Here is a 14,983-nt window from a genome sequence, read left to right on the forward strand (position 1 = left end):
ATATATGTATCACTTACCTGTTTTAAAGCCAAGTTGCCAATTATTAGGTTCCACTTTTCAATGGGTGAATCCATCTTCCCAATATTTACCTGTTAAGATGGATAGTTTCATGTATCACTGAATAATCCACATGCTCTCTACTCTGTTTAAACAGCATATGAAGTCTTAAAGCCAAAAATAATCCTTTAGTATACCTGATGAGCTCACACTGCACGTTAAATATAATTTTAAATTCACTACAAGTCTTGCATCTCACACTCGGCTTGCCTGAGATGTTTAGAAAAAAAATTTTTTTTAACTTAATTACTAGCTCATAAGAACTAGTGGGCCAGTTAGTACTATCTACCTGCCATCTGATGTTATTTTACAACTAACATCAAGTGTCATACTAACATGCCAAATTTTGTCTACTGAGGCCCAACATAATTACATAATTTTTAGCTGCTAGCGTTTAATTCCACATCATGAAACTTATGTAATTTCAAGAATTATTGACCAAAAAACCCAGATATAAATAAATCATTCATATGTACATAATTTATATTTGAGTCATGACTAAAATTGTTATCAATAAAAAATTCATTCAGTTCACATATGAATTTTGATAATGTACTTCACTATTAAAATGTATACATCTGTTGGCTAAATCAAAGAATATCCTCCAAAAAAAAATTATTATTCACATATTCAGTTGCTCTGTAAGCTAAATCATACTTCTCAACCACTTAGGATTCAAAAAATGTATATCCAAAACTGACAAGTTTTTCTAATGCAGTCATTTGGAAAGCAATAAGCAATCATCATTAAAAATATACTAAGCCAGGTTTCAATTATTCATTACATGGTTGTTCACTGAAGACAGATGAATGGGTAAAGTGGGAGATATATAAGGGTAATTATTTATGGGTAGTTAACCATGGACAAACTAGAGTTTAGCTCACTGGCTTCAAACCAACAGGTTAAGTGCTACATCAACACTTCCTGTATCAATCTGGAAAAGATTCTATTCTCTAACTTCACTCTCGACTGTAGTCTCAAAGTATCAAGCAAATGCACATATTAAAATTTCTCAGTGTTTCAGAATAATTATTCCTGCTGTCTTTACTTGTATTATTTCCTTCCTAAGCCTGAAAGTCTAAATTACTGATAAAATTTGTGTTTGCAGCTCTAGCAACCTGAGTCTCTGCTCTAGTGAACAAGGTACAAGCAATGTTTAAAGAGTGAACCTATCTCGGGTTTAGTGTTCAAGAAATAGGTATGAGAGAAACTAGTTATTTTTTTATAACTTTTAGAAAGATGTCTGTAGGTATAGGAAGCAATCTAAAATGATTCTGTGAAAAAGTACAAGATGTCAAGACTCCACGACTGCTTGATGATCAATGGAGACACACATTCATCATGGTCTAGGAAAAGATTAAGAAAGGTGAAGGTGACAGAATGAATGAGCACCATGAATTAGGTAAGCAACTGTGCAGATTCACTTGGTATCATCACTACCAGTGATGCCTGCAGTGACATGCCTCAAAATCCCCTTCTCTAGAGCTTCAGCTTACAGTCTGCCAGTGAGAAGAACTTGCCTAAGATTTGAAAGGCAGAAGTGAAGGAGTGGCCATTATTTTTGGAAGGTCTCATTGGTCAGATACAGTAGCATCCAGACCCCTTCACTACAACGCACCCATGGCTTTCTTCCCCTACTCCAGTGTTTCAGGTTGTTTCTCTGATCCTCCTACATCAACTTCTCCCACATTTGTGTAAGCCCAGATTGGTCTATTAAACTCCTTATTGCCACAATACATAACATGGCTCTGTTTTCCTGACCAAACCCAACTGACAGAGCAACTTCACACTCTTCAGTTAATTGTATTATAAATGATGATGATCACAATCTCTAAGTCCCTTCCAGTCTAGAAGTCTCTGAACCTGTAATCTTTTTAGTGTAAGATAAATAATAAATAGCAAGTTGATGTATGATGTGAAATAAAATATATTTCATATTTATGAAATATAATTTATGATGCGAAATTTAAAACGTAGAATATATTCACAAACAGTAACTTTATTTTACAAAGAAAAGATTTTTAGAAGAATTTAAAAAAGAAAATAAAACTAGAGAAATGTTGACCCATTTCCATGGTTAGGAAAAACAGCTATGGTATTGGCATTAGGGTGGGGTATGGCAGGACACAGAAAATTGACCCTAGTTGCCTCCAACTTGTAAAAACTGTACCAACACGCGGGCTAACCCACCCTACTGTCCAGAGCCTAGGATTAATGTGAACTATCTATATTTTTTCAGAGTAGAGAGGGAGAAGCATGAATGCTCTATCTAAAGGCCTTTGCTGGATCTATTTTTATTAGATTAGTTGACCTGATGGTGCTCAGCTAGAGAAACTAAGAACTTGGAAGGTGATAAAGTACATTAGGGCAAGATCTGATAAAGACTTCTGTGTAATCCAGATTTATTTAAATTACGTCTATCTTAAAGTACCAGAAAAACAGGCCACTATTTTTGCAGATATACTAACTAGTCTTTTAGGAAAGAGTAGAGCTGAGATAGCCAACAGCCTGAAGATGTGCTCTGTTTGGCCAACACAGTGGTTTTAACTTTCTGAATCTGAATGCCTTTAGGTGGAGACTGCAGTCTCTACTTTTTATAATCCCTACACCCTTCCCCTCCATAAATGTGTATGTTATTTGTCTGACCCTCAAGCATATGAGTTATGGGTAGGACCCAAGATTTATTGGGGCTAAAGACAAAAGTGGGTTGAGATGACCTTGAAATACAAATATAAATATAGTTATTATAATTGTTATATATACACAAATATAGTTATACATATACAAATATAGTTACTATAATTGATACTAGAAAATGTACATTTAATATGTAAATACTTGAAACAAGGGTACTGAAAGTCTCCATTGAAGTATTAGTCTTTTTTTTTTTAATTTTTAAATTTTTTTAAACATCTTTATTGGAGTATAATTGTTTTACAATGTTGCATTAGTTTCTGCTGTATAACAAAGTGAATCAGCTATATGTATACTTATATCCCCATATCCCCTCCCTCTTGCGCCTCCCTCCCACCCTCCCTATCCCACCCCTCTAGGTGGTCACAAAGCACCAAGCTGATCTCCCTGGGCTGTGCAGCTACTTCTCACTAGCTAGCTATTTTACATTTGGTAGTGTACGTATGTCAATGCTATTCTCTCGCTTCATCCCAGTTTACCCTTCCCCCTCCCCATGTCCTCAAGTCCATTCTCTACGTCTGAGCTCATAAAATAGGTATATTTTAAAAAAACTATTGTTATTTCTGGGTGATGAGTCTATGGATGATTTTTATTTTCTTCTTTGTTCTTTAGAGAATTTTTCAAATTTTCATCACTGAAAAAATAGTACTGGTATAATGAGAAATTTTATTTAAAAACATTAATTGGTGAATTAAAATACTGGCAACTAGAAAAAGAAATAACCTCAGCTTTTTGTCTAAATGTAGGTCCTACAACATAAATAACATTAAAATTCAAAGAGTATTAAGATGAAAATCATAATATAAACTAAGACCACTCTAAAAATATAAGGAACTGGAGGGTAGCTAAAAAATGGCCTATATCCAGTAAGACTCTAAACATTTGGAAGAGAATAATAAGAAGAATAAAAAAGTGGAAGGAGTAGAAGGAAAACAAAGAAATGGGAAGAAAGTGGGGAAAGGCTTTTAGGAAAAAAATGTTTCCCTTTAGAGAAGTGAGCATAAAATGCATGTAATCCTTGAGTGTTAGCCACTGATTATTGGTACGTTTTCCCCAGAGGCTGTAAAATCTGCTCTTCTGAAGTTTTAAAACAGGTTGATTCTCATCTATCTAGAAGGACACACTGGCAGTCTTGCACAAAGTATGAAGATTTGACTAAATGACCTCTCTCATGAAGACCACAAATCAAATTTAGAAATATGCAGACAGTCCTGTAAAATATTAGTGTTAGTGAAAATGGTACTTCTTGGGTAGTTATGATGTTAAACTTTATTGCATAAAATAAATAAGCATAAAGTCCTTTAAAAATATCAGTTAAAATGGTAGAAGAAAATACCATAAACGTGGAATCTAAAAGTAGTAAGGAACTACTCAGTTCAAAAAGCCTAAAATCTCTAAATACTATTCCCCACTAAAACCAGGCTCCTTAGAGAAATGGCTGGTTCCAGGGCTGGGACAGGGAAAGTATAAGATGAGCCTGGAATATCTTGTGCCAGAAAGTAACAAAGTGCTCAAAATATAATAAGGGCATGTCAAAACAACACAGGAACCAGTTTGAAAGGGCTTCCCCCTAGTCAAATCTGAGACAATCTGGGCATCAAAATGAATAATAGCAGTAATGGATTATGACCCATTGAATAAAATAAGAGTCCATTGAGTCCATACTGAGAGTGGGTGGATGGATGGATGGATGGATAGATAGATAGACAGACAGATAGATAGATAGATAGTTAGAGGGAAGGGAGAGGAGGAAGAGAGAGGGAGGGAGGAAGAGAGGGAGGTAGGGAGATAAGAAAGACAGGGAGATCGTTTCCTTAGTAGAATGCTAAGTAATAAATGTAGAAGGAATAACAGTTAGAAAATGACAATTCAGCAGCCTTCAATGTAAAAATGGATTCAGACAAAAATCATTAATACATGCTAAGATAATTGGCTAAAGTTTGTTAAGTAACAGGGTATGTCTGCAGTCTCAAAGTAACTTCCTACAGGTTATTTAGTAATATATCAAGAGGTAAAATGTAACTTTATAGTGGAGAAACCTGGCAAACACTGTTATTCAAATAATCAATGAGAAAAATTATGATACTATTTATATGAAATCCTAAACTAGTGACTGAAAGGGCAGTGATTACCTGAGACCAGAGGGATTACCTGGTAGTGGGATTAACAGCAAAGGAGCATAAGGGAACTTTTTGGGGTGAGGAAATATTCTATATCTTGTTTGTGGTGATAGTTACACATTTAATGTATTTGTCAAAACTCATCAAACTATACGCTTAATATGGGCATATATTATTGCATGTAAATTATACTTCAATAAAGTTTAATTTTCAAAAGATAATTTCATTCAGCAGTAATTGCTTTCATGCTTTTTTTTTTTTTTTTTTGCTTTCATGCTTTTAAAAAATAACATTTATAGTCCCACTACCTGGTTTTGTCAAATACAAAAATTTTACCATATTTGTTATACCAATATATTACATATATGTTTAACATCATATCTTGTCAGATATCCAAGGCTTTATTTATATTTATTCAATTTTTTTCCTCTCAGTTTTTCATATTGAATAATTTCTATTGATCTATCTTCAAGTTCATGAATTCTTTCTTCTGCTATCACCAATCTGATACATTCACTCATTAAGACACGTTTGTTTAATTCTTTGAACATTTTTTCCCTTTAGTTCTTTGAACATATTACTACTAGTTGTTTTGGAAGATTTTGTTAAATCCAACATCCAGGCCCACTTTTGAGTCACTTTCCATTGACTGAATATGAATCACACTTTTGTGTTTCTTTCCACATCTAGTGATTTCAGTAAAAAACTAGACAGTGTAATAATATGTTATAATAACTCTGGATAATGCTATGTTCTTCTGAGGATAACTGGATTTTCCTTCTAATAGGCAGTTAATCTGCCTAGACTCAAACTACAAACTGTTGTCTCTTCCACAATGTGGAGCAGCTCATATCTCTGCTTGGTTCCTTCAGCTACCAACTTTTAGTCCAGCCTTTTGGGGATCTCCCCTGCACCTGTGTAGTTTAATGGTCAGCCAAAGATTTGGAGAGAATTAATACTCAGATTTTGGGGCTCATCCTCTCTGCAGTTCTCTGCTGCTGGGATTTCCCCATAAATTTCCACCTGCTCTGTCACCTCCAAGCTCCGTTATCTGATAATTCAAGCCAACAAAACTTCAATTTTCTGCCACTATAGCTGTGCATAGTAACAGAATGCAAAAACTCATAAATTTTAGCCAGTGTGTTTGTCTTTCAAGTATGGGACCCTCTCACATCTCTGCCTACTTTTCTTCTTCTTCTTTTTTGTGCGTTTGCCAGACTCCCTGACCTTTGCCACACCTCAAGCTGGTAAGACTGTGGGTTTTCTACCACACGAGACCCAAGGATTGGGGAATTCCATCAAGCAAAAAAAGCCACAAACTTTGCAACTCTTACGCACTGTAGTTATGGTCTTTTAAGGGTAAACTCTAGTTTCTACCTGCTTTTGATCACTTTCCATTGCCTGCAAATAATTTATCATCCAGATTTTGTAAATGTTATTCTCTGGGAAGTTTCACTCAACCACTTTATTCTGCCATTAACTGGATTGGGAACGCTATCAGAATTTTACACGCTTGAAATCTTTGATAATAAAACAATATACTAAAACACGCGCACGCACACACACACACACACCCTAATATCTTTCTGAATGTACAGGGGTGATGCATCTGTTCACTGGGCTCTAGGTGCACTGTCTAGATTGTGGTGATGGTTTCACAGGTACATACTGTGTACTGAAACTCATCAAATTAAGACTGAATTTGTGTGGTTTCTTGTATGTCAATTATACCTCAATAAAGCTTCAAAGAAGGGAGAGAGCTAAAAATCTAGTTGACTGAAACAGTTCTAGATTAAACTTAAGCAGTTCCACTCCACAAAGCTATGACTATGGGTTGGTATTCATAACTTAAGAAACATACCTCAAAGTTAAGACCAATAGAAATATGCAATCTCATTTGTATTTAACAATCAGGATATGACAAGAACACGTATAATTTAGAATTATGCCAAATTTAGGAAATAATACTGAGACTGTGATGGTACCTAAATTATGCCATAGTTATTAACATCATTATTGGGGGCTCTATTTTTTTCTTTATTTTAGAAGTTTCACAGTTTGAATGGGAAGTCTAATGTAAAATTATTAGGGAAAGAGGTTTTTCCAACTTCACGTGCCTCCACTGGAATGTGAGCTCAATGAAGGCAGGAACATTTTCCGGTTGGTTTATTGCAGAGTCCCTAGCACACGGAGTAGTGCTTGGCATATAGAAAGGGCTCAAAAATATTTTTTCAATTAATGAATTAAGAAGGTAGAATGTTTCAAAGTAATTTCAGAGAATCAAGGTTTGAGGCAACAAAAATCACTTTGCCTAGAGTGGAAAAGTGCTAGGCAATTTACTCCTGGAAAATAGTTTTAAAGACTTTTTTAAAAAAATCCTGTCATTAGGACAGTGACTATCATTCCTGACTCTTTTATATCCAGCATTCAGAAGCAGAAAATTTTAGAGCTCAGATAACAGAACTTAAACCCAGCAATTTATAGAATCACTGTACTTGGTTTATTTTTCAATTATATACTACTGTTATATATCTGTAAGAATATCTACTATAACATAGTAGATAACATACTACTATAACATATCTACTGTTGAAAAGATAAAAATCTAGGAAAAATTATTCAAGTTAGTCATTATACCTTTAGAAATAAATTTTGACTGAAGTAAAAGAGGGAGAGATAAAGTTGATTTGGATTCATCATTATTAAATCTCCCTTGTTAGAACAGGAAACCTACTTTATTGGAATATCTTTTTTATCTGTGAACATTTAATCTTTAGCTTCATAGAATAACAAATTTGAAATACAACTGACCTTCAACAGATTGAGTAAGTAGGCTGTATCTGATATCTTATGTTTTAAGTTCTCTATCTTTATAGGCTTTCCTTAAAACCCTATAAGCTTGTTTAACCTGATTCTACTGCAGACAGTCATAAAAATGAGACAAGACTTTAATGGAGCAAAAAGATTAAAGTAATCATAGACTGGCCTTCTATAGCTATAATGATTTTTACTCCTACTTTCACAAATGAAAAAAAAATTGTAAAATTTTTAAAAGAATTATATTTTGACCATAGATGAAAGAGCTGACTTTCAAATTGTGCTTGTTTTAAGTTTTAAAAAAAAATTATACTCATCCATCCTTCTCCCTGGAACAAGGGAGTACAGTTAGAAATCTGCTACAGCATCCCAATTAGAGACAATAGGCAACTAAATTAAGGTGGTGGCAGGTGGGGCATAAGGGAAAGGGAAGAGGATTTCACAGGTGGAACTGACAGTCTAGAGAGTAACTAGATAGAGAGAGGGGAGGTGATTGGTAATATTAATAAACTGACAAGAATGATAGAAAGCACAGTTAGAGTGAGAGAAGATAATGAGTTTAATTTTGAATGTAGTGAGTGGTGCAATCAGCTCCGGAGGACAGGAAAGAGACCGGAGATACAAATCTGAGAGTCAGCAATGTGCCAGGAGTGGTGGACTACACGAAATTACTGATGGAGAACATGTAAGACAAAGGTACTGAAACTTCAAGAAAACCTCAAATCAAGAGGATGAGCAAAGAAAAAGTAAACTAAGAAGAAACCATGAAAGAGGTGAGTGAGGAGAGTGTGGGGTCTCAAAGTCAAGGGTAATAAATATTTCAAGTAGAGAACAGCCAGTGAAGGGTCTCTAGAAGGTGAGGCTTTGGGGTTTTTGTTGTTGAGAAGTCATTAACCCAGAATTGCTTTAATAGCAAATAGAGCATCAGAGCTGGAATACAGCTGACAATGATTCTCCAGCACTCTATCAGAATGGTAGTACTCTGCCTAGGAAACTTGAGATCAAATTCTCTAAGCAATTAAAACACCACAAACTAGATGAATATATCATGTCATCTTAGCTTGATGCCACAACTTACTAGCATTCCATCTTCTAATTTGGTTACTTTTACCCCTCTCAGATCCAGAGAAAATTTCAAGTGACAACTCCTGGTCTTTAATTTCAGCTAGTCAATCAGCCAATTCTGACAACTCTCTTTGAAAATGAGTTCTGGACTTCAACTATGTCTCACTACATCCCCTGTTACTACCCCACCCTGATCCAAGCCAACCTCATCTCTGGCCTGCAGTATTATTCCAACAGACTCTCAACTTGCCTCCCTGCTTTGGTCTTTGGCCTCTTATAGCTCTGTCTCAACACAACAGTCAAAATAGTCTGTTAAAAACATCTATCAAATCACATCACTCAACTGTTCAAAACCTTCCAAAGGCTTCCCATTTCACACAATAACCCACGTCCTCACAATGACCCACAGGTGATCTCACACCCTGTGACTTTCCCCCTCTCTCACTTGGTCCCAGCCCTATTGGCCTCCATGCTGTTCATGTAACACAGTGGTTCTCAAACTTTGATGTTTATCAGAATCATCTGGAAAGATTGTTAAAATACAGATGTTGAGCCACACCCCAGAGTTTCTGATTCAGTAGCCTTGGAGTGGGGCTGGGACCTTGCATTTCTAACAAGTTGCTGATGCCGCTGTTCAGAAGGACACACTTTGAGAACCACTAATATAACAAATCAACAACAGTCCTGTCTCTGGCCCTGGCAATAAAGGGGACATTCTTATCTCAAATAGCCTCAAAAAATAAAAGTAAACAAATTAGTAGATGGAAAAGTAGTAACTCATGGCATCAAGCCATGATAACATGGTATATTCATCTAGTTTATGGCGTTTTAATTGCTTAGAGAACTGAGTAATTCCTTTAGTTTACGGCTCAGATATCTTATAATCAGTGACCCAATTCTTGACCTGTGGAAAATAGCGGCTCCATCCCATCTCCCCAAAGAAAGGTCCAGCTAGATGACCCTGCAGTGAACACCATGAGCTGAGCTTCTAATCAGCTTTGGAGTTCTCCTGTCTTAAATATGAACAGACAAATAAATAAAATCAGACATTTGATAAAAATATCTAATATAAAATATAGGCACCACAACAAATCAAGTTCAAATAAAAAGATTAAGATTAAATTCAGCTTTAATGGTAATACGTAATCAAACTAAACAATTTAATTTGCAGCATATTCTTTTTTAACCGGATTCCCTCCGGCATGGCTTATTTCAAAATGGATTGGCATGTTTAATCTGTTATTTGAATCTAAACAAATGCTGGGTAATGCTCAACAATGTTGCTTTTAGAAATATTTTCTTCGGGGTAAGTTAGCCAAAATTTCAGTTTTCCTGGCAAAGTTATCAAGTTGCTTAAATGTTGGTATGCCTAACTATATTTATCAGAACAAAGTTCCTTTTCTAACAAAATGAAACTAAAGCCACCTTTTAACTCTCATTCTAATAACTTTCTTCTCCCTTAAATGTTGCCACTCTTGTTTTTCAAGACCTCTTCTTTATTCTCCTCTCCTGTCAAAAAGCCTCTTGGATTGAGATCTATCTAGGTAACCCATCAGCTCTTAAAACATAATGCAAGGGTAGATCACTGGGAAAAGATGGCAGATGGAACACATGCATGTAATTTCACTAACTTTGAAAACCTTCGTAAAACTACACAAAAGTTTTTGTTTTGTTTTTGAAGACAAAAGCTAGAGGTATACTAGACACACATTCCAGTTGGATGCCAAATGGCCAAGTGTTAAAATCAATATTCAGCTGACACCAATGTCACCATTATATGATGAACTTCTAGGAGATTAGAACAAATGTGAAATTTAATCAAACTTTAAAAATCTTATTACCATCTTATTATTAAATTTTTGAGAAATAAGTTCTTAGCACTGAGGGCTGCTAGATTGATCCTGTGGTCACTATACTTCATATCTGTAATACTATATAGATGCCCACTTTCAAATGAAGTCATTAGACAATCAAGAATGTTTTTGGCTACTTTTGCCAGTCTAGATGCTGCTGAGAATGATGGTGTTATCAAATTATTTGGCTTCTTCTTCCTAATTATATTAGGAAAGAAATATAATTGATAAAGGACTTATATCCTCTTTAATTCCCAGGTTTGACATTTTGGTTAATAGTGATGATGCAATTTCATTGAAATAACTGCATAAACTGAAATTTTGTATATTGCTTGATAATGATGCTTTCTAAATATTTTCAGATGAGTCAAAGGGTGTTGCCCTAACACATTTTTAAATTTTAATGTTTTTACACATACTTACTGCTTCACATGATCACTTGAGAAAAATTTGCATTTAAACCTTGGATCTAAAAGTGTAACAATGGAGCTATGTGACTGGCTTCCAAGACACCAAAAAGTAGTGAATTTCCATTTATATCTCAGCTTTTATTGCATTCACGCCAATTTCAGTATCTTCTCAAGAGTAGAATGATAGGACAGATATCATGTAAGAGATACTTGTATACTTCAAGGTACGGCCATTTGGTTACTTAAGAAGGTTCCAATAAAAAAACTGCTTTCTCTGTAGGCAACCACTGGTTATTAGTAAGTCCTGTGACTGCTACCTTCAGAGTATAATATTATGGCTACTTTGTTCAAGCAACACTTCTTAATATATAACTTTTCCATCCTGTTTTAATATCTTGCAGAAGTACATCACAAGGAAGCTTCTAAATCTCTTCTATGTCATGTAATTTTCCTTAGGCCAAGAGAAGTTTTCACTCCTGGAATCTAGAATCGGTAGTTCTCTAATTCTGTAAGAGGGACTTCAGCTCTGAGACCCATGGCTTAGAAGGCCCCACTTTGGCCCTCCTTTAGCTATGCTCCATTCCTCAGAATGAAGAGTGCATAGGGCCCAAGCAGTGTGCCCACTCGAAACCTGTGTCTCATCACCTTCTAGGCCACACTCCAGATACCTGGGATCATAAAGCTCCCTGACTAAATGGCCTAGAGCCCAATGGCCTCTTCCTGAAGCCAATCTTCCTGAAGGCAGACCATGCCACCACTGGTGCATGCCCAAGCCAAGGAGCGCTCAAGGGCTGGCTGTTTGTTGGGGTATAGATGAACGTGAGGTCTGAGGTATGTGTGAGGTCTTTCAAAGTGCAGGACACAGGGTCAAGGGTGGAGAAGGAAGGGGGCAAGCGTCAGACCAGGGGCTGGCTCTCTCCACATCACTATGTTCCAAAATAGAACCCAAGAAGTCCAAGAATTCTAAATTTGATCTTGGACTTCCAGATCATCAAAGGATATACTGTATTTGCCAAGGCAGAAAGAGATTTTTTTTAAAAAATTAATTAATTTATTTATTTTTGGCTGCACTGGGTCTCTGTTGCTGCGTGCAGGCTTTCTCTCTAGTTGTGGCGAGCGGGGACTACTCTTCGTTGCAGTGCACGGGCTTCTCATTGCAGTGGCTTCTCTTTGTTGCGGAGCACGGGCTCTAGGTGCACGGGCTTCAGTAGCTGTGGCATGGGGGCTCAGTAGTTGTGGCTCGCGGGCTCTAGAGCTCAGGCTCAGTAGATGTGGCGCACGGGCTTAGTTTCTCTGCGGCATGTGGGATCTTCCAGACCAGGGCTCGAACCCGTGTCCCCTGCATTGGCAGGTGGATTCCTAACCACTGCGCCACCAGGGAAAGAAAGTCTCTAGAAGTTTTTTTAAATTTGTAAGCTTGTTGTTTAATTTTAAACTACATAGACATACGGTTACATGGGCCTCTGTTTACTACATAGACATACAGTTACACAGGCTCAACTGTGAAAGTGAATCTGTACAGAACGCTTATAAATATTTGACATTATTACACTGACATCATTACACTGATTAGATACAATGTAACCTGGAATGGTCTTTTCCAAGATTTTGATATGGCTGACTCACTTTTATTATTCAGGCTCCAACTTACACACCACCTCTCAGAGAAGTCTTCCCTAACCACCTAATATAAAATAGCTCTCAGGAATCACCCTTCATCACTCAACTGTTCAAAGCCTCAGTTCCTCCTCTGTAAAACAGGAATAGTGTTTATCTCATAGGGTTGTTAAGAGACATCCTTGTAAAGCAGTTAGCACAGTGCTGGCACACTATGAGAGCTCACTAACACCCAATACTTCATCATTGCCTGGGCAGAGTATGGCTATATGACCTTTTATATGTAAGGAAAGGGCTTAGAAATTTCCATAGGGCATATGTAGCATTTTCTCTTAATTGAGCAAGCCAATAATAATGTTAATAAAACATTATTTAATGCATTTCCTTTCCAAGCATCTGCTTCACTCAAGAAACCTTAGGGAACTCACAGCTAGCTGCCTGGGGAAAAACGGGGAGAGGGGAAGAGGAGTGAAAGAGGGCTCCCATCAACACCATGGTTGTTCAGCTTCCACATCTTGGTTACCTTTAGATACACAAATGTTTCTTCCTAGTTCATAGATTCATCTGTTGTACCTTCTTTAAGGAAAGAAACAAACTTCATATACTAACAGCACTGCAATTAGTAACGATGGCTTAGTTAATTTTTGGCTAACGTTCAGTGGGCTGATGGCTCATTGAAGTGAACCTCACTAGCTACATGGTTTTAATCATAACTTGGTTCCACAATGGTGAACCCCCAAAGAATGTTATAGTGAGAAAACAATGTCCTTTTCGGCTACTAAAAAACCTCAGAACGCTGCTGGTAGCAGTATTTTCAAAAGTGTTTAACCTTTATGGATGACAATTCTGCAATATGTGGCTAAAGCCTTAAAAGTATACTTTTTTTTTTTCCTGAACAGTAATTACAATCCTAGAATTTGCCCAAAAGAAATAAGAAAAGAATGTAAAACTGTATGTATAAGAATATTCATTACAACGTTGTTTATAACAGCAAAACATTAAAAAGAACCTATATATTCAATAACAGATGATGGATTAAACCGCGGTAGAACTATACAACAGAAAAACACACAGCCAATAAAAATGAGATAGGTCTACATTTATTGATATGGAAAGATGATCATGATGTATCTACAAATGGATATCACAGATTATAAAAGAGAATATATATGATTCCAGTTCTTTTTTTAGAATATACAGTATGTATCTACATTATGATATACCTATGCATAGGTAGAGATATCCAAGTATAGAAGGATCTGTATCAAAATATTAATAGTGATTATGTCTAGGTAAATAATTGGGGGTAGTTTTAAATTTTCTTCTTCATACCTTTTTCCCTTTCCTGCAGTTTGTATAATAAACATATATTACTTTTACAATCACAAAAAGTTTAAATAACAATTTACCAACCATCGAACCATAAAGAATCTCAATATCTGACTTGCCCCATGTTTTAAGCACTGATGATAATTGCCAGAACGCCCTGGAATGAAAGGGGGCAAGAATGCTACTTCTTCTCAGGATAAAGGAAGGCCTATAATCCCCAGATTAGACAACCCAGGGAGATTTCAGGGCATGATTAACAGGCATAACTCCTTAGCATAGCCCTGAGGTTCAGAAATTTATCAGTAGACAGAGGAGAAAATTATCTTCCTGGTGCAAGTTCTCCTCAATAGAGAGAAACAGTATATGTTTATGTATAGATAAAACAGTATATGTTTATGTATAGGAAAAAACTTACTGCAGTGGATAATCTGGATGCCAATGTCATTTCCAAGTTCCCTTTGAGACCAAGAAGTGCAGGAACTAAAATGAAAACTTCTGTTACTTTTTTGAACACCTCCCAGTGCTGTAAGAAAAAAAAAAAAAAATAGAATTTTCTGATACCCTTTAAAAAACACTTTAGAATAAAGATTTCTAAAAATCTCAGCCTTTTTTCCGATGTTGCATCTACATTTTGAATAACTACACAGGTCGTTTCATCAGTGAACATTTAGCTTAAGCCATTCTCCAGAGTTCTAAAACCTTGAGTTACTTTAGAAATTCAGTTAGAGTTGGAAGTAATAGCTGATACACTCACTATATCTCATAGTACATCTAGCTTGTTACACAACTCTGTTACTCTTAAAGTCTACTGTATCTCTTTATGATGGCAAGAGTCAGTGTAACTAGTGGTTAAAAACACAGATTCAAGAACCAGATAACCTGTATTTGAATCTTGGTTCCAACACTAATTACAACCAACCCACAGGAAAAGTACAGTAATATTATTAGCTCGTTTCACAAATGAAGAAATAAGCATTCAGAGAAGTTAAAATGATTTTCCCAAGATCAAAAAATGGGACCT

The 14,983-nt window shown here is 36.1% G+C and overlaps 1 protein-coding gene across 6 annotated transcripts in view; it reads right to left on the bottom strand.

The window, feature by feature from the left end:
* SLC41A2 (solute carrier family 41 member 2) overlaps nucleotides 1-14,983 on the bottom strand; it is a 134,873-nt gene that overhangs the window by 76,768 nt on the left and 43,122 nt on the right. For all 6 annotated transcript variants that reach the window (XM_036865600.1, XM_036865602.1, XM_036865599.1 and 3 more), the window contains 2 exons: nucleotides 14,378-14,485; nucleotides 18-89 (listed from right to left, as the gene is read on the bottom strand). In XM_036865600.1, the coding sequence (XP_036721495.1) occupies nucleotides 18-89; nucleotides 14,378-14,485 (180 nt within the window). The remainder of the gene's footprint in view (nucleotides 1-17; nucleotides 90-14,377; nucleotides 14,486-14,983) is intronic.

Source organism: Balaenoptera musculus, chromosome 10, assembly GCF_009873245.2.
Source record: "Balaenoptera musculus isolate JJ_BM4_2016_0621 chromosome 10, mBalMus1.pri.v3, whole genome shotgun sequence".
Classification (NCBI taxonomy): domain Eukaryota; kingdom Metazoa; phylum Chordata; class Mammalia; order Artiodactyla; family Balaenopteridae; genus Balaenoptera; species Balaenoptera musculus.